General features: G+C 38.8%; 2 protein-coding genes across 2 annotated transcripts; one reads left to right on the forward strand and one right to left on the reverse strand.

The window, feature by feature from the left end:
* Positions 1-801: 801 nt before the first annotated feature.
* LOC121477167 (NADH dehydrogenase [ubiquinone] 1 alpha subcomplex assembly factor 4-like) lies at positions 802-3,216 on the forward strand. The gene has a single exon (XM_041731397.1). The coding sequence runs from the start codon at positions 889-891 to the stop codon at positions 1,414-1,416; it is 528 nt and encodes a 175-aa protein (XP_041587331.1). The 5' UTR covers positions 802-888; the 3' UTR covers positions 1,417-3,216.
* Positions 3,217-3,418: 202 nt separating this feature from the next.
* Positions 3,419-4,219, reverse strand: LOC121476771 (microtubule-associated serine/threonine-protein kinase 4-like). The gene has a single exon (XM_041730829.1). The coding sequence runs from the start codon at positions 4,217-4,219 to the stop codon at positions 3,761-3,763; it is 459 nt and encodes a 152-aa protein (XP_041586763.1). The 3' UTR covers positions 3,419-3,760.
* Positions 4,220-18,078: the final 13,859 nt, after the last annotated feature.

The raw sequence follows: 18,078 nt of genomic DNA on the forward strand, positions 1-18,078 counted from the left end.
TTTGGTACCTGAAATGGGATGTCATAAACAAAAACCTAAAACCTGGAACATTGGCTGGTGGACCCAGCGTTGAGCAGAAAGTTGGAAAGGGTTCATTGGGCTTGAAGGACTATGAGGAAATTGTGACCAGAGGCTGGAGAAAAGAGTACACTCTATTGTGTAGTGGTTGAAGATTTGGTAATACGGGTCTCCTTCCCTCTAATTTGCAACAAGCAAAAAAAAAAAAAAAAAAAAAAAAAACCCTAATGAACTGAAGGATTTATCTAAAGAGATTTCCAGATAAAATGCTAAAAGTGACAATCAGCTCATTATAGCTGTGGGGATAACATCAAGAGAATTTTTTTAAAAATTGTTCAGCTTTCAAACAGAACTGAGAAGAAAGAAACCAGGACTCACTGGATTTAAAAATAAGAGTTTTTAAGTCCTGGTTTTTGTTTGTTTGTTTGTTTATTCACTTATTCACTCACACACACACACACACACACACACACACACACACAGAGGCAGAGGCAGAGACACAGGCAGAGAGAGAAGCAGGCTCCCTAATAACGCGAGCATTATGCGTAGGAAGGCACTTTGAGTGGTCTGTTTGCGAACCCTTCGCTTTGTTTCCCTCCTCTCCTCCAGGCCTTGCTGTTAATAAAGCCAACTTCTTTTCCCTTTACTTCCGCTCCCAGCCCTATGGTCTCATTCGGCTTCCACCTCTCCTTCCCACCCTGTCCCAGGAGCTCGATGGCCTCAGCCTAAGGCCTCTAGGTTTTCCATGAAATGTAGCATAACAAAGGTCAGAATCCGGGGCCGCAGCGCGCATGCTCGGAGCGTCCGCGAGGTCGCCGGCGCGCGCTGGCCCACGTGCGGCGGCCCCGGAGGACGTCATGCGGTGCGGAGATGGGGGCCGCCGCGGCTCGCGCGCTCCGCAATTTCAACCTGGAGAACCGGGCGGAACGGGAAATCAGCAGGATGAAGCCGTCGCCCGCCCCCAGGCACCCGTCCACCAAGAGCTTCCTGCGGGAGCAGATGAGCCAGCATCCAGAAATTAAGGAGGAAATCGACAGGAAAGATGACAAACTGCTGTCGTTACTAAGAGATGTGTATGTTGATTCCAGAGATCCCGCATCTTCTCTGCAGGTAAAAGATGCTGCAACACGTCAAGAGCCAAAGGAGTTGAGATTGGTAAAAGGCCATGACTTTAGCATGATGAATATTAAGAACATTCCCAAAGGCAAAATTTCTATTGTAGAGGCATTGACACTTCTCAATAATCATAAACTTTATCCAGAAACATGGACTGCTGAGAAAATAGCAGAAGAATACTATTTAGAACAGAAAGATGTAAAATCCCTTCTCAAATACTTTGTCACTTTTGAAGTCAAAATCTGCCCTCCTGAAGACAAGAAAGCAATATCATCAAAATGAAGAAAATTTTGAAATTATTTTTCCTACATGTACTCCCATTCGCGTGACCTGTTTTCAGCATGTTAAATTATACAAATTATTGAATGTTTAAAGCTCCCTTCTTGGGAAAGCGTACTATTTATGGGGCTTTGCTGAATTTTCAGGATTGCTGATAGAATGAATTTTGTTTTGTTTTAAAGTTTAATTTAGTTTACGCATATGTTTATATGTAATATCAGCAAGACTAATCAGCACATATCTAAATTTATTATAAATAAAAAACTTAAAGTGTAATTTTAGGCACATCATATATCATCAGCTTTTAGATTGGTCATAGGACCTCTTGGGAAATGTCCTGAGTCTCTCATTTAACAAAATTTTGCCGTCCAATTTAGGTGATTAATTTATTTCTTCTAGTTTATTTATGGAATTGTGAAAGTAAGAGTTTTCCTAATTCTTATGACTGATATTTTCTTACAAGGGAAAGGGAGACTGACTTACAAGGGAAGGGTATAACAGTATATCCCAAATGAAAGCAGACAGGAAAGTGCTATAAAATCAATAGAATATTTTATTATTATAGAGAATAAAAGGACTTTTCTTGTTTTGAACTGTTTTATTTTTATATGGAATAACTTCTTAAAATTATAAAAAGGAATTGGTATTTACAAAATTTTAGCAATCTCTGTTTTGATAGATAGATCCAAAAGCTTTCAGAGAGGCACGCAGTCGTGGGAGCTAACAAAAAAGTAACATCTCTGGATTTAATATAGAAATACAAGAAATTGTGAAGAAGGGTTAAATCAGAGAACCATGGTAAATGAAATTTAGTGACAAATTATATATAGGTTTTCTAATTTAAATGCTGGTTGGAAGGAGAAAGGAAAAAAATTGCAAGAAGAAACTTAAAATTTGATCACAGGAAGGGACCTGGGAAGTTGCTGCTTCATCCATTGAACTAACTTATGAGTACGATGTGTACCAACCAGTACTATGGTCTTGAGTGAGATTCTGTAAGTTTAGCTGTGTCATATTACCACCTGTGAGCTCTCAGGTAGATTGTGTAACTTCTTTGAGACGGAATTTCCCATATAAAATGAGTATAATGCTGCCTTATATAAATCTAATAGTTATTGTGAAGATAAATGATAATAAAGGACTGAACAAATAGGACTTACCTTTTGCAGTTAACAGCAGGGCTGGGGAAGTTTCATGACCTGTTTAGGATTATTGTCTAGTTTTTGCCTTAGCTGGGCCCAGAATCTAGGTTTTCAGATTCCTAGTGGTATGTTTTTTTCTGCTATGCTATAAAGAGAAGCACATTTTAAAAGAGCAGAAAGTGCAAGTTGTAGAAATATTAGAGAATGTGATAAGAAAAATTCCAAGTTGTCTGTGTCTTTCTGAAGGAAGACAGACATTCACTACTTTCCAGGGATTCCTCTGGAAATGGTATGGGAGATGCAGAGGATTTCAGCATATGTTGGAATGAAGCATTTGCAATGCTGAGAAGGGAAAAATAGACTGAGATGGGAATTTTTAAACTTGTTTTCAGCTGCAGTTCCTTTATGTGAATAAATTGTACTTTGTTTATGGTTCAAAACAGTAGTCCTTTTAAGAAAACAAGAACTATATAGAATTGCGTTTTAAAACTGATAAACCCGTCATCAAAACCGTTTTCCTTTATCAAGTAAAGGTCAGTACTTGAATTAATAAGATTGCTATTTCTGAGCCATCTTCCCTATTCAGATCTACACTGTGGTTGGGTGTTGGTAAATCTGGCTGTTATATGGTGTCACATGATAAAGTAAAGTACTTCCCAAATCTTAAAAAAAAAAAAAAAAAAAAAAAAAAAAAAAAAGGTCAGAATCCTTTTTTGTTTCTTGTTTTTTTTTTTTTCCAAAATAAGCCCAGACCATTAAACAAGTGAAACTCCAAAAAAAAAAAAAAAAAAAAAAAAAAAAAAAAAAAAAAAAATCTTTTTTTTTTTTTTTTTTTTAAGGCAATCAGATATTTATTATGGGCTTAAAAATATTTCTCACACTTTATTTTCTTTGGGTTTTCTTTACTACAGAGAAATTTTCATGTTAGAAGAGATACACCAGTCTTTTCCTTTGGGGCTTCTGGATTAAATTTCATGCTTAGAATCTTCCTGGAACTAGGAGCCTGTGATTTTCTACCTTTCTTTTTTTTAATGGGGCTCTTATTCACTATTCTTTTTGGAGTCCCTGGCTCTCAACAAACACTATTTTATTTGTAGAGATAAGCTCCAGAACACTATGCCAGTATCTCTTTTTCCTTGGAGCACTATTTACACATCTACACAAATAAATTCACGCTCTCATCTCCACAATGCATTTGATAGGTATTAATTCATGTGTCCGCGATGAGTGGCCTGATTCACATAATCCCAGCCTGCATGAGCAGAGAGAGGTGAGTGTGGTCGAGGCAATGCTGGTGACTGTCCATTACCTATCAAGCTTTTCCGGTTGCTTGTTCGGCAAAGACTTCCTCTTCTGGGGAGACTCAGCTCCTTCAGGCTGGCGGTGAGCGAGGGCGCCGACTGGCCCAGGGCCTGGCTGCGCATCCGCACGAGGTTGGACGTCTCCGCCGAAGCTGGCCAGGCCTGCCCTGCCACCGGGTTTGGAAGGAGGTACCGGCCTGTCCGAGCCCCTCCCAGGCTGCCCCGCCGCAGCTCTCGTCCATCTTCACTCAGCTGTCTTTTAAACTTCAGGGACTTTGCAGGGCCAGAAGTCACATCGGGGTTGCTGCATTTCCGACACGGCATGGGTGGAGGGGAGAGGATGTGGTCAAGCTGACAAGCCATTTGCCTCTCCTTCTCTGTGGCTCTCTGATGCTCACAGGACACCCTAAAGATGCACTAACTTAACCTGGCACTCCTACACACTAGTCACAAGGGAGCCTGACATGGGACTGGTTCCCGGGTCTCCAGGATCACACCCTGGGCTGAAGGTGGCGCTAAACCACTCGGCCACTGGGGCTGCCCAATCCTAGTTTTTCTAGTTAGCAATATGCTCTCAAAATAAGAAATGGTCTCCAGGTAAACACTAAATCTCAAACACTACCAGCAAAGCATCACCTTAAGGATAATCATATCAGAATACGGCTAAGAATTACTGAAAGATGTGTATACTCGGGCTTCTAAAAATCATAAGGTCCTGTTTCTCAGATCCTCTCTCCTAGACAAATGTACTCTAAAAATATTAAGGATGTTTTCTCCAAGCATCCAGACTCCTCCTCCGAGGTTTAAAAACAAACAAAACACCTATTTCAGAAAGTGTTGTCTGGCTTTGAACCAATAGAGTGGATTATAATTTGATACACACAAACCCACAAAGTTTTTAAAGGAATCATATTAGTTTGAACTGAAATTACAAAATGAAAAGAGGCCTTTGAACCTCTGAATTTCTTTGGGGGAAGAGCCGGCTAAGTAAACTAGTCATCTGGAAGCAAGGACCATTTCTCATAGAAAAGGAAGCATGACTCAGTGGCAGAACCAAGAGTCCAGAGGGCAGAGCAAGTAGCCAGAGAGAATCATTCTCAAGGGGCAAGACCAATCAAGGGGCCCTAATCAAGGAGGTGACAACACATGCCCCAATGGATTTCATCATTGCTACAAACCAGTAAGTGTTTATAGGATTCTGCTTTCGTCTTTTTTGAACTAGTGTTTATTGGGGTTCTCCCACCTAGTTCTCCCATTTTATGTTGTGTGTTGGGGAGAGGGAAAAATTCATCTCTGGCTCATAAGTCTTCAGAATTGTACTCAAACTTCATCTGAGAAACTTACATCTGGACCTGATTTAACTGATCAGATCCCAGACTTCAAGCTGAAAAAGAAAATGCTGAAAAAGAAAATGCTTCAATGCTGAAACAAAAATATGAAATTGGGGGGCTTTGGGACACGTGAATGCTTTGTGTGTTTCAGGGAAATGTAAGTAACTTGTGGCCAAAAGGCAGACTGTAAGGTTAGAGGAGTCTACAAATTCTTTGCTACTTTTCCCACTGAGTCTTGACTGGTGTTAGTGACTTGCCTGATCTATAGAATACAGCATAGGTGACATACTGTGACTTCTTCTTGAAGCTTCTGTCAGGGTCCATTGGAACATGTTCTCCGAGGGCCCTAAGCCACCAAGTAAAATATCTGAGCATCTTAAAATTTGTGAGAAATTGTTATGAGAAGTTGTGAAAAGTTGTGAGAAGCATAAGTCATCAGCAGAGGCCCTACCAGTTGGGACACCGTGGGGAGAGAAAGGACAAGGATCACAGAGGTGCCAAAAATGTGCCTAAAGAGGCCATCTTGGAAGTGGATTTTGCAGCCTGAGTTGGCCTTGATTACACTGTCTGGATCCATTCCCAAATTACCGATCTACATTATTGGAGGAGGGGGTAGGAAATGGTTCCTTTAAGTCACTAAGTTTTGAGAGTTTACTATACATGGATAGATAACCAGAACATTTTCCTTGCTTATTTTCCCCTGCCATGTTTCCTCCCAACTTGAAATCTTCCTATTTTAGAATCTTTCCAAGGGGTTTAAACTTTTAGGATACAATAGAATAACAAACTTCTAGAATGACCCTAACTGTAGACCTCCTTTTATATATTTCTCCTTTCATATTAGATACCCACTTATAGAACAGTTTACCACAAACATGAGTACTCCTTATTATTTTATTCTTTCAAAACATGCTGCCAAATCTAAACTGGTAATTCCAGAGGGCTCTGCTTCTTAACTGCAGCATATGCTGATGTTACCCATTAGCCAGTAAGTGCCACTTGGTCCCTTTCCTTTTTGATAAAGCATAAAGCAGATAAAATTTCAGAAAACTATCAACCTGCCCCAGCTGATACCAAGTGGGGAGACACAAATTGTCTCCATTGAGCTCTACCGAATTGCAGATTCATAAACAAAATAAATGTTGTGTTTCGAGTCACTATGTTTTGAGAAATAACTGACTTTGGATCCTATCAAAAAGAAAATCTTTCTTCCTCCCCTTCCAGAAACACAAATATCCCTGTTACAACCTATGTTTACAGAAACTATTTGCACACTTGAATAAAAATGAAAACTTTCTGTGGGAATAACCTACTCTAGACAATCTCACTATCCTTGACAGAACTGAAAAGAATATTGCTATTTTGGAAAACAGATGCTTCCCATTTATTAAATATAAACAGGGGGTTCTAGCTAAGTGGCCACAGGGTGAGGTCAATCCCAAACCATTCCCCGTACACTCTACAATTCATTGAATCCTATCCACAATGGGGGATATATTTGTTTAATTCATCTGCAGAAAATTTACCAAGTACCTGGGGGTGTGCTAAGTACTATTCCATAACCTGAGCTTACGTCAGTAACAAAATAACATCAATTTAAAAAAAAAAAAAACCTGTTTTCCCACACCTGACGTTTTCTTCAGGAGAGAGAAAATAAACAAGTGAATAAGATCATGTGTCAGTGATAATCCTACTGTAAATAAAATAAAGAAAGGAAGATGGGAGAACCAGGGAGGAGGAATTTTAAATATGAGAAGATGGCAAAACATATGAAAGATAAGAGGTGAGCTCTGTGGATATCTGGCAGGAAGAGGGAAGCATTCCAGTGTGCAAGGACTAGAAGGAAGGAGTTTGCATGGTGTTTTCCAGCATATATGATAGATGGAGAGGTACGTGGAGAATCTTGGTGAAAGTTAGAGAGTAACCAGGGACCTAAAATAATCAGAGTGGCTCAGACTCAATACCAGGGGGATGAGAAGCACAAAAGTGCTGATTCTAGACACAAGGGCAGGTTGTACTTGAATCTATGCTGGCCCAGCCTCCTGTGATCCTATGCACTACAGAAAGGTGAAAGTTCTGTGGTGAACTAAAAACTCTTAACCGAAGCAGTTCTAGGAGACACTCCCCAACCCAGAGAACTAGGTGCTAAATCCCAAATAAAGACATATTGCAGGATACCTGGGTGGCTCAGCAGTTGAGCATCTGCCTTCGGCTCAGGGCCTGATCCCAGGGTCTGGGATGGAGTCCTACATCAGGCTCCTTGCATAGAGCCTGCTACTCCCTCTGCCTGTGTCTCCACATCTCTGTCTCTCATGAATGAATGAATGAATGAATGAATGAATATATATATATATATATATATATATATATTTTTTTTTTTTTTTTAAAGACCTATTGCTAGGAACCCAAGCAATTCTGTGTGGAATCTCCTTTCCCTTCATGCATACCACTCATCTTTACCTCCACATCACCTCAGAAAAACATTTTTTTTTAAGATTTTTATTTATTCATGAGACAGAAAGAGGCAGAGACACAGGCAGTGAGAGAAGCAGGCTCCATGCAGGGAGCCTGACATGGGCCTCCGTCCCAGGTCTCCAGGATCACATCCTGGGCTGAAGGCAGGCACTAAACCACTGAGCCACCCAGGGATCCCCAGAAAAACACTTTTAAAAGCACTTTTTATTTTGAAATAGTCTCAACTTACTGAAATGTTGCTAAAACTGTATAAGTCAATTTAAGTCATTTGTTAATGGAGGTCTCATGACCCTTGAATACATTAGTGTTTATTCTCCTACAAACAAGGACATTCTTCTATGTAATCTCAATATCATAAAAATAAGAGATACATGCCTATATTTAATTCTTAGGCCCTACTCAAGTTTCACAAATAATGAAAAATACACAGTTCCTTTATTATCTACTGTTCTTTTCTAGGCACTGCTCTGGACCCCACTTTAAACAAATGCAATACATTTGTGAATAAAACAGATAAAGATCCCTACCTTTGCAGAGCACATATTCTAGCAGAGAGAGAGAGAGAGGAAGAGATCTAAAAAAGAAAACATAATTACATAGTACATTAGAATTAAATAGAGAATTGTGTGTGTAGGGGGGTGGGGATGTGAAACAAGAAAAGGTAATCAGAATTGGTGGGAAGAAAAGTTTGCAATTAAAACAGGGCAGTCAGGGTTGGCCTCATTTTCTCCTAAATCTCCAGAGGACTTGAAGAAATGAAGGCATTTTGCCACGTCTGGAATATTCTAAGTGTGAGTAAAGTGCAGTGAGTGAAGTGTGAAACACAGGAGATGAGGTAGCAGAGAACTCCAGTTCTTTATAAGGACTCAGTCTTTGATTAACGGTGAAATTAGGAGCCACTGCAGAATTTTCAGCTAAGGAGTAACACGAATGGATCATCAGGATTGCTAGCTCCAATGTTGAAAAACAGACTAAACAGGGAGCTACGGTAGATGCACAGAATTGCATAAAATGCAATTCTAGAAATCCAGGTAATATACTATGGTGGCTTGTCAATGGTAGTAGCACTGGGTAGGTGAGAAATAATCAGTCTGAGTATATTTTGAAGCTATGAAAAGGAAAAGGCATCTCTGTGTGGGATGAGTCATAAGTGATGGACACCTTTAAGGTACCAAAGGGCCATCTAGACAATCCAAGGAGGGTAAGTGCCACCATATGAGTGACTCCAATGGATACCAAATGTGCAGTAGCCTAATGTAGTAAAGATCCGGACCAGGTGACCCAGAACTCCAGAGAGCAGAAACAGAGAAACCAGGATCACACTTTTGAGAATCTTTATCCTGAGTTCCTGTTTGCTGAAATTAACTACATAATTTAGAAGGCCTGGCATGGTACACAGAATTCTATATCAAAACTATTGATACGGATTCCCCGTGGCAAACCTCAAAACTTCATTGTGTTTATTGGAGCATTTTGTCTTTTCCACTTTCACTACAACCAAAACTGTGGGAGTATAGCTGACTCTAGAACAACACAGGTTTGAACTACATGAGTCCACTTGTATGTGGATTTTTATTTTTTTTCTTTTTTTCTTTCTTTTTTTTTTTTTGTAATTACAGTATCCTCTATTCCTTATGATTTTGATAACATTTTCTTTTCTCTAGTGTGCTTTAAGAATACAGTGTATAATATACATAACATGCACTACATTGGGATCTCCCCCTCAGATACATTTGGGGTATTTATATTTGGGGGGGATCTTTTCTCTTAATACTCGTTAATAAGGTGAGACTGTATGCTTTGGGAAGTAATATGGACATGTGTACTAACACAAAGCTCTTGAGGTAATATCCTCCCACAACACAATTTTCCATTGGCTTGCCCTCCATTCAGAGAGAGAGAGTCAGGCATTATTTCTCCAAACATCTACCATTTTAATGAAGAAAAAAAAAGTCTAACAATAAAGGGTAACACCATGTTTTCTTACTCTAATATTTTTTCCCTTCCAAGAAAAGAGGCCAACCGACAATTGCCTCCAAAATCTCCAGAAACCACCAGGGACTGAAATGTCTAATATTCCAAAAAGCCTCTTTTGAGGATATTCTTAAAATTTTCATTGAAAAGTTTTTATAATTCTATATGAAAATGAAATTGATTATACATAGTGGGGAGAGGGCAGGGAATATAGCTAAGCAGCTTTATTTCCATTTTCAAAATTAACATCCTCTAAGCAGAAGACTTGTTCTCCATTTTCTTCTTCCATATCCAGTCAGTCATGTGGTCCTGACTTTAATTAAGAATGAACATTCTGGGGGCGCCTGGGTGGCGGTTAAGCCCCTGACTCTTGCTTTCTGCTAGTCATGATCAAGTCCTACCTCTGGCTCCCAGATTGGCCAAGGGTCAGCTTCAGGTTTTCTCCCTTTCCTTTTCCCTACCCCCTCCATGCATACTCAATCAGGCACATGCATGTGCTTTCTCTCTCTCTCTCTCTCTCTCTCAAGTAAATAAAATCTTTAAAAAAATAATAAAAGGAATGAACATTCTGGAATTCTTTTTCCATACCTAGTCTCTACCTTAATGCCACTGCTGCCCCTCTTTACTTCAAATTACAGCGATGGTCTCAGATCAGACTTTCTGGGATAATCCTTTCCCCTTCACCCTGGCTACCAAATTAAACTTCCCAACACATACTTTCACTAGGTCACTCCTCTGCTCTGAAACCTTCCATAATTCCCCAGTGCCTGCAAAATTAAGCCCAAAGGCTGTATATAGCTGCCCCCTGGTGGTCACCTGCTGACTCACTGTGCTGAATTCGGATATGACTTAGGCCAGAGAGTAAAGGCTTTTCATGAAAGATACACAACCTTTTTACGTTCTATAAAGGGCCAAATATAGGAACTTAAGAAGGTATGAAGAAGTCTTTGGTTCCATATTTATGGGAAAGAGCACTCAAGAGGAATAACCTTATCCTCCCAAGAAGATGCTAGTCTCATGCATGTCTCCTTTAGAAGTTCTGGAACTCCATATTTTGAGGTAGGTGTATTCTCCATTGTTTCTACTTTTGAGTACCATACCAAGAGTGGAATTTTCTGGGGGAAAAAATGACAATTTAATTGGTCCTCTGACCATATTTCCTACAAGCACAATGCCATAAATTAAGATTCCATTCTTAGAATGAATCCTAAAAAATATCTAAATTAATCAGAAAATAAACTTTTTAAAAAACACAAAATTTGCTTATATACATATTAAAAATGTAAAACTGAACATGTCATTCCTTAAGAGTTCCTTTGGAGTATATTTTTCTGTCTGGACAAGCTAACACATCTTAAAACATAAATATAGAAGAGTTTTAACACAAAACTATTTTGGTCTCTGTTTCAGCTGAGGTCTTAATAGAAGTGCCAACTACTCTGACATTCAAAAATATAATTCAATATCACTTATGCGGAATTGGCAAAGGAAGTGGCTTAAAAAAACTGATTGTGACATTGACCCCTCAAACCCACTATAAAGTATAAAAGGGTAAAATTGAAGAGCTGAAAGGAATTGGAAATTAGAAAGAGAATTTCTTTAGAGACAATTGTAGTTTTGCTGAGTCTTCATCCACCCCCACTTTGAGAATGGAATGGGAGAATGGTATGGTCTTCTAACCTCAGGGCTAATTATAAGGACTTTGAGAAGACCATTCAGAGAACTTGAACTATGTCCCCTGAAGTTTAAGGGACAGAGGAGACTGGTTGTCTGACTCAACTGAGTGATCTAAAGGACAAGACTTTGACTAGGGCAACAGAGTCCAAGCCATCATTTGAAACATAGTATCATTCCTAAGGACAGAGAGTCTCAGATGTGCATTTTTCATACACTAAATGTCATGAGCAAGCAAGTGGCAAAGTCATCTTAGATCTTGCATAAGAGAGCTCCCTGGAGCGGGGAAAAAAACAAAAACAAAAACAAAGCAGCAGAAAGCTACTGGAGAAACTGCTAGAATTCTCAGGGAATGACAGGGGAATCCTAGGTGATCATGACAGAAGATGCATTCATCCACATCAGTGAAACTCATGAATAGGATCCAATGCGACAATGGGGAATGAAGAGAGGTCTTCAAAGAACCAAGCATCATGAGATCTGCCTTGGTCAAAGTAAACCTTTGTCATGTCAAAGACATTTAAGAAAGATCCTTTCTGCCCCTTCTACCTCTTCCCTCCCCCTCCCCCAACAATTAACGCTAGAAAAGTCAGTCCAGTGACCAAGGGAGTAAAGGCACTAGGCACGAAAATAGAGAATGAGGTAACCATGCCTTTTAATCCCAGTGCAATTAAATACATATTTTTGAACTTGGATTCTTGGTAATTAAAATTGTCTAGAAGAGTTTGCATTATTGAAAGTGACCAAAAAGTTAGGAGTCAACTCTACATTCATTTGTAAGCAGGAAAATAACATTTCAATTGCACTCAAAATTAGGACTAACAGTCTTGAAACTTCATTGTCAACATTCAAAATGGTAAACACTGGTAGTGGGACAGTTTTCAGGTCATGTAATCAAATTTCTCTACTTCAAAAGTTTCTTATTCTTTTGTTTCAATAAGACCTACTTATGTCAAGAACATTTGATAGTTTCTTGTTAAGCTATAATTACAGATATTTTATAGCACAAAGATTTATACACCATAAAATTAAGAAAAAAATTCTGGTCAACTAAAAAGAATTTATTTTAAGTGATCTCAATTATGATTCATGCAAAGAATTTAAGATTCAGAATGTTACAAAAAGTTATTTTTCATTGTTCTTAGCTTCCCCCCCCCCCCCCCCAGTGTGTGTTTGAACATGCAAGAACAAAATCTGCTCAATTTATCTGTACTTTAAGAAAATTCTCCTTGAGTCTGGAAATGTAAACCTCAGAGATTGGATTGTTATCACCCTAAGCCCTTAGTTAACTGCAGAACTGAGAATGGATCTTAAGTCTTATAATACAACTTAATATGAATTATGGCAAGTTTAACATTCCAATTATAAGAAACTTCAATCACCATTAGGACCAGAATGAACACATATTGAACATTCTAAGGTCCACAAGAGGGTTTCTGATCATTCCCTTTGGACCCTGTTTAGCAAGCATCTACTGCTAAATGAAGGAATAGGTAGGATACAGAGAGATACTTAAGAGAGCTGTGGGAACACCTGGGTGGGTAAGTTAAGCATCTACCTTTGGCTTGGGTCATGGTCCCAGGGTCCTGGGATTGAGCCCTGCAACAGGTTCCCTGCTTAGTGAAGAGCCTGCTTCTCCCCTTCCCTCTTCCCTCTACCCCTCCCCTCACTCGTGCATGTGCACTCTCTCTTGCTCTATCTCAAATTAAAAATCTTTAAAAAAGATTTTTTTTTTTAAATAGAGAACTGTGTATAGAGGCTCATTTTCACTCAGCATCTATCATTCATCTTACAAAGTGAAGAGAGAATTGGTTTCATTCTTCATTTTATTTTTTATTTATTTATTTTTTTTCATTCTTCATTTTAAAGGACAAATATGCTTTTTCAAGTATGGATACTACTATGTCTAGAATTTGTACAGCTCTTGTAGATATTATAGTATAGCACATAAACAAGACAAAACGGACACTTTTTAACCATCCATGGATGTAGATGGTTGATCATGCTGGTGTAAGTATTCAACTAAAAGATAATTCAAACTGAAAAAAAAAAAAACCCAGAAGATAAGGATAGCTAGGTAAAGTATGGCCTGATCATAGAGATACTGACTTCCACCATCATCTAGTCATGACAATAACAGGATTTAGATTTTCCCACCTGCTCTACTTGTAAAAACAAAAAAAAAAAAGGAAAAGCAGGCAAATATATATGAAACACTTTTCGACTTCAGGCTATAGGACAATGATCTTTGAGAGAAAGTAAACAGGGTAAGGCCCACAAATGCCCAATTCACTTCTGTTTCAGGTATAGAGAGAGTTTTCCAGTGTGGCTGAGAGAATGTTTTCCAGTGTGGCTGACAGAGTGTCTTCCATTGTGGCTGAGTGTCTTCAAGTGTGGCCGAGAAAGAGAGAGAGAGGGACCCAAATGGAGTTTGACAGTCTCCCTGAGTTGAAGACAGTTGAAAATCATGGCAACTAGAATTAGTAGGGCAGAGTATGCAGAGGGGAGGTACACAGAAAGCAAGCTCAGAAGTCTATGGAGGGCTTTCTTCCTTGAGTATTGAATGGCATGTGAGGAAAATACTGAAGCCAGATAATGAACCACCTAAAGGAGTAATAATTCCCAGAGCTCACACAGGGCTAGAAGGAGTTGCTACTCCCACCACCCAGAGTAGAAAGACTTCATGATACAAGGAGCCTTGAGGAGAATACAGAAGGGTATTGCCTTAGTAGTGGTGCCAAATTAGACACAGACTACAGGCCACTCTGGACCTGCCTAAGAATGCTTAAAAACAAGCCTCAAAAGGATCAAACTGATGCCAACCAACTTAATTGCACCCCAGAGCAACACCCAGAAATAGTTAAAGTACAAAATAAAATCTAGCACCCAACATTGTAAAATTCACAATATTTGGCACTTAGTCAAAAAGTATCTAGCATGCAAAGAATAGGACTATGATCTGTAACCAGAAGAGAAAAGAGAATCTTAAGTATCATTGGGATAGTGTGTATTTATTTCCCAAATGGGAAAGTGTCGGGTTCAGGAATGGGAAGTTAAAAGAAATATAATGAAAGAAACTTAGAAGATGTAAAAAAAAAAAAAAAAAAAAAAAACTTTAGTTATCAGGCTTAGGTAGAAATGTAGAAACGAGCTAATATCCTGCTTAACAGCTGCTGCTCTTAAATAAGGAAGATATGAGATGTTTTAAATGTATGAGCCGTTGGGTTTGCACTGTGTACCACATGTAGCAAAACATGAAGAAAAAGTTTAAAAGCTCCATTGTTTTCTAATTAATGTAGCTTAGAAAAGAATGTTATCATAAACCAACAAAGGAAAGGTAGAAGATAAGATCGGCCTTGGAGATGTTGAGTGTGAGGTCATTATGACATATCCAGTTGAAGACAGGCCATATGGGACCAGAAAAGGGTGGAAAAAGCAGAGTAGATGGTGCCAGGCAATCTGCCACAAGCTCTTACTGCTTTCAGAGAATTAGAAGCCTCAGGGTTTGTGGCTTTGTTGCTATCCTATACATTGTTGAGTCACCTAAAGTAAATCCAAAGAGGAAACCCTATGCAATAGCTTACCTTTATGGAAAAAATAGACTTGCTTCTGAATAATCTGTAATCTCACAGGGAATTCCCCCTAAAATTGGGCTTCCAGGAAACCCTAGAGACCAAAGCCTTGCATCCTTCACCACAGCCCATGGAACCTTGCAGTGACCCTTGTTCCTCTACTCTGGACCTTTATCTGTACCTCCTGCTCACCTGTGTCCTTATGTAGCATTGGCCCCTTTGAGTGGGCTCTCTATAGACTAGCTCCAGGCAACTCCATCCTGCCTCATGGTTTACTTCCTTCCCAAATTGTGTCATAGTAATTTTCCAATAAGGAAAATTTTACACCTTCCCAGGTGTAAAACTCATGCTCTAACCTAGCACCCCATAGCCCTGACTAGAAGAATACCAAACCAGTGAATTTGCATTTCTTTTCTAAACCATTGTCTTACTAGCTACTTTGTGTCCAAATTTACCTGATAGGTAAATCCAAAAGACTAATGGTCAATCCTTTTCCCTAAATGTCAGAGGTAGTTTGCTTTGATCAATGTGCTCATTTTGTCAATATTGTAGAAATAGAAAGAGCCATAATATACAAAATTTAGTGTTCCTTTCACAATACTTGTTATGAAGAACACTTACGAGGGTCTCTTAATTATCAGCCCGAAATCAAAGAACCAAAGTTACAGTTTCCACTGTAATCTTATCAACTTTTTGTGCATATTTAAAGTTTTACTCTGTGGAGGTAACTACAGACTTCAAAGTATGAAAATCACCCAAGTAAGTTTAAGTAACCCAACAAAACCAAATGTCCGGGATTATTTTGGGGGTATTTTTGATGTTGAGTTGTATGAGTTCTTTATATGTTTTGGAATATTAACCCCTTATCAAATGTATCATTTGCAAATATCTTCTCCATTTAGTAAGTTGCTTTTTCATTTTGTTGATGGTTGCCTTTACTGTGCCAAAGCTTTTCATTTTGGTGTTCTCAGTTTATGCTCACTCTTTTTTTCCCTTGCTCAAGGAGACATACCTAGAAAAACGTTGCTCAGGGCGATGTCAAATAAATTATTTCTTATGTTTTCCTGTAGGAGTTTTAAGGTTTCAGGTTTTACATTTAGGTCTTCAGTCTTTAGCTTATTTTTAAGCTTATTTTTTGTGTATGGTGTAATAAAGTTGTCCAGTTTCATTTTCTTGCATGTAGCTATCAAAAAAAATGACTGAAAAATGTGCAGAAGATCTTAAAACGTTTTTCCAAAGACATACAGATGGCCAATAGACACAGATGGCTCAACACCACTAATCATCAAGGAAACAAATCAAAACCACAATGAGATTACATTTGTCAGAATGGCTAGAATCAAAAAGACAAGAAATAACAAGTGTTTGTGAGGATGTAGAAAAAAGGGAACCTTCATGCACTGTTGGTGGGACTATGAATTGGCACAGCCACTATGGAAAATTGAATGCGGGTTTGACAGTAAGTTAATCATACGATTCAATAATTCCACTACTGAGTTTTTACCTGAAGAAAACAAAAACATCAATTCAAAAATATACACATCCTTATGTTTATTGCAGCATTATTTATAATAGCCAAGATATGGAAGCAACCCAAGTGTCCATCAGTAGATGGATAAAGTAGATGTAATATATGTGTGTGTATGTATATGTACACATATGTATATGTATACACACAACAGAACATTATTCAGTCCCCCCCAAAAAAGAAAAAATGAGATCTTGCCATTTGCAACACCATGGATGGACCTAAAAAGAATGTTATGCTAAATGAAAGAAGTCAGAGAAAGACAAATACCACATGATTTGACTTATATGTGGAATCTGAACAAAACAAATGGGCAAACTAAGAAACAAAAAACGGACTCTAAAATACAGAGAACAAAATGGTGGTTTCCAGAGGGAGGTAAGCGAGGGATAAATGAAATGGATAAAGGAGATTAAGAGGTACAAACCTCCAGTTGTAAAATAAATAAGTCATGAAGATGAAAAAGTACAGCATAGGGAATATATTCAATGTTGCAATAAAAACACAGTTATCTCATTATAGAATACTATTCTTGGATTAATATATTTGAAATATTAACTATCTACAAAGGCATAAGGTAGTTCATGAGAATAATGGAGGATATCAAGATGTGAAGGCATAGTCCTGGGCAGTTCACATCTACTTTGGAAGAATAAGCCACACACATGAAACCCACATAAAAGCTGGAATTTCCAAATTCACCTGTTCTATTTTCCTCATAGATCTAATAATATTATCTCATCCATTTCTATTTATCTGTTATTTATTGTCTGTCTCCTCATCAGAATGTTAGTCTTATTCGCTAAATCTCTAGCCCTAGAACAGTACCTGGCTCATAAAAGTTACTCAATAAATACGTATTGAATGTTGCACATGAACAACAAATGAACAAGAAGACTAGAGCAACTCTTAAGACTAAGCTAGATATTGACTATGGATTTTTAGGACCTCGCCAAAAAAATAATACCTTGCTGAATGATTTTAGATATCCATCTGTTTCTCTTCTCAAAAAGCCCATGGTAAGAGAACCCACTTACACACTCTCCCACTCTTTCTCATCCAGGGAGTTCCCTTCACCCCATGCAGCATTCCCAATCTTCCTGCCCTCCCCTCCTGGAGTCAATTTACACCCTGCTGTCGTCACCCACCCTCCCCTCATGCCTGACCTCACCAGGCAGCTGCTGGAAATGTCATTCTCCCAAGCAGTAGCAGTGCCCAGAATTTCTGGTGAACAAAATTCCCCATCCTGCTATACAGACATGAAAGGTTCAATTAATAGTGCAACACTAAAAAACACACAGGAGTTCAAAGAAGGGAAGGACCAGAAGTTGTCAAGAAAAACTTCATGGCAGGCTTGTGCCTTGAGTTGGTGCTTGAAGGATTAGGTTGCAAAGCGTTTGCACCATGCCCTGACCCGGGACAGGGCCCCATGCAGTACAGATCAGTATTTGTAGCACTCACTGGCTAACATGCAAAGCTGCTCAAGAAGGGAATTGGAGCTACTATTTAAACAGGCCCAGAAGGATCCTCAGCACTGTAGGTCCATTCACAGCTTTAGTTCAAATAAAACTGAACTCTAAGTTCTCTGAGTAAACTTCATCACCTCTCAAACACTTATCCCTTCAGCAAACCATTGCATATTCCCTGATTTATGAAATCTTTAGAAGG

Source organism: Vulpes lagopus, chromosome 16, assembly GCF_018345385.1.
Source record: "Vulpes lagopus strain Blue_001 chromosome 16, ASM1834538v1, whole genome shotgun sequence".
NCBI lineage: Eukaryota > Metazoa > Chordata > Mammalia > Carnivora > Canidae > Vulpes > Vulpes lagopus.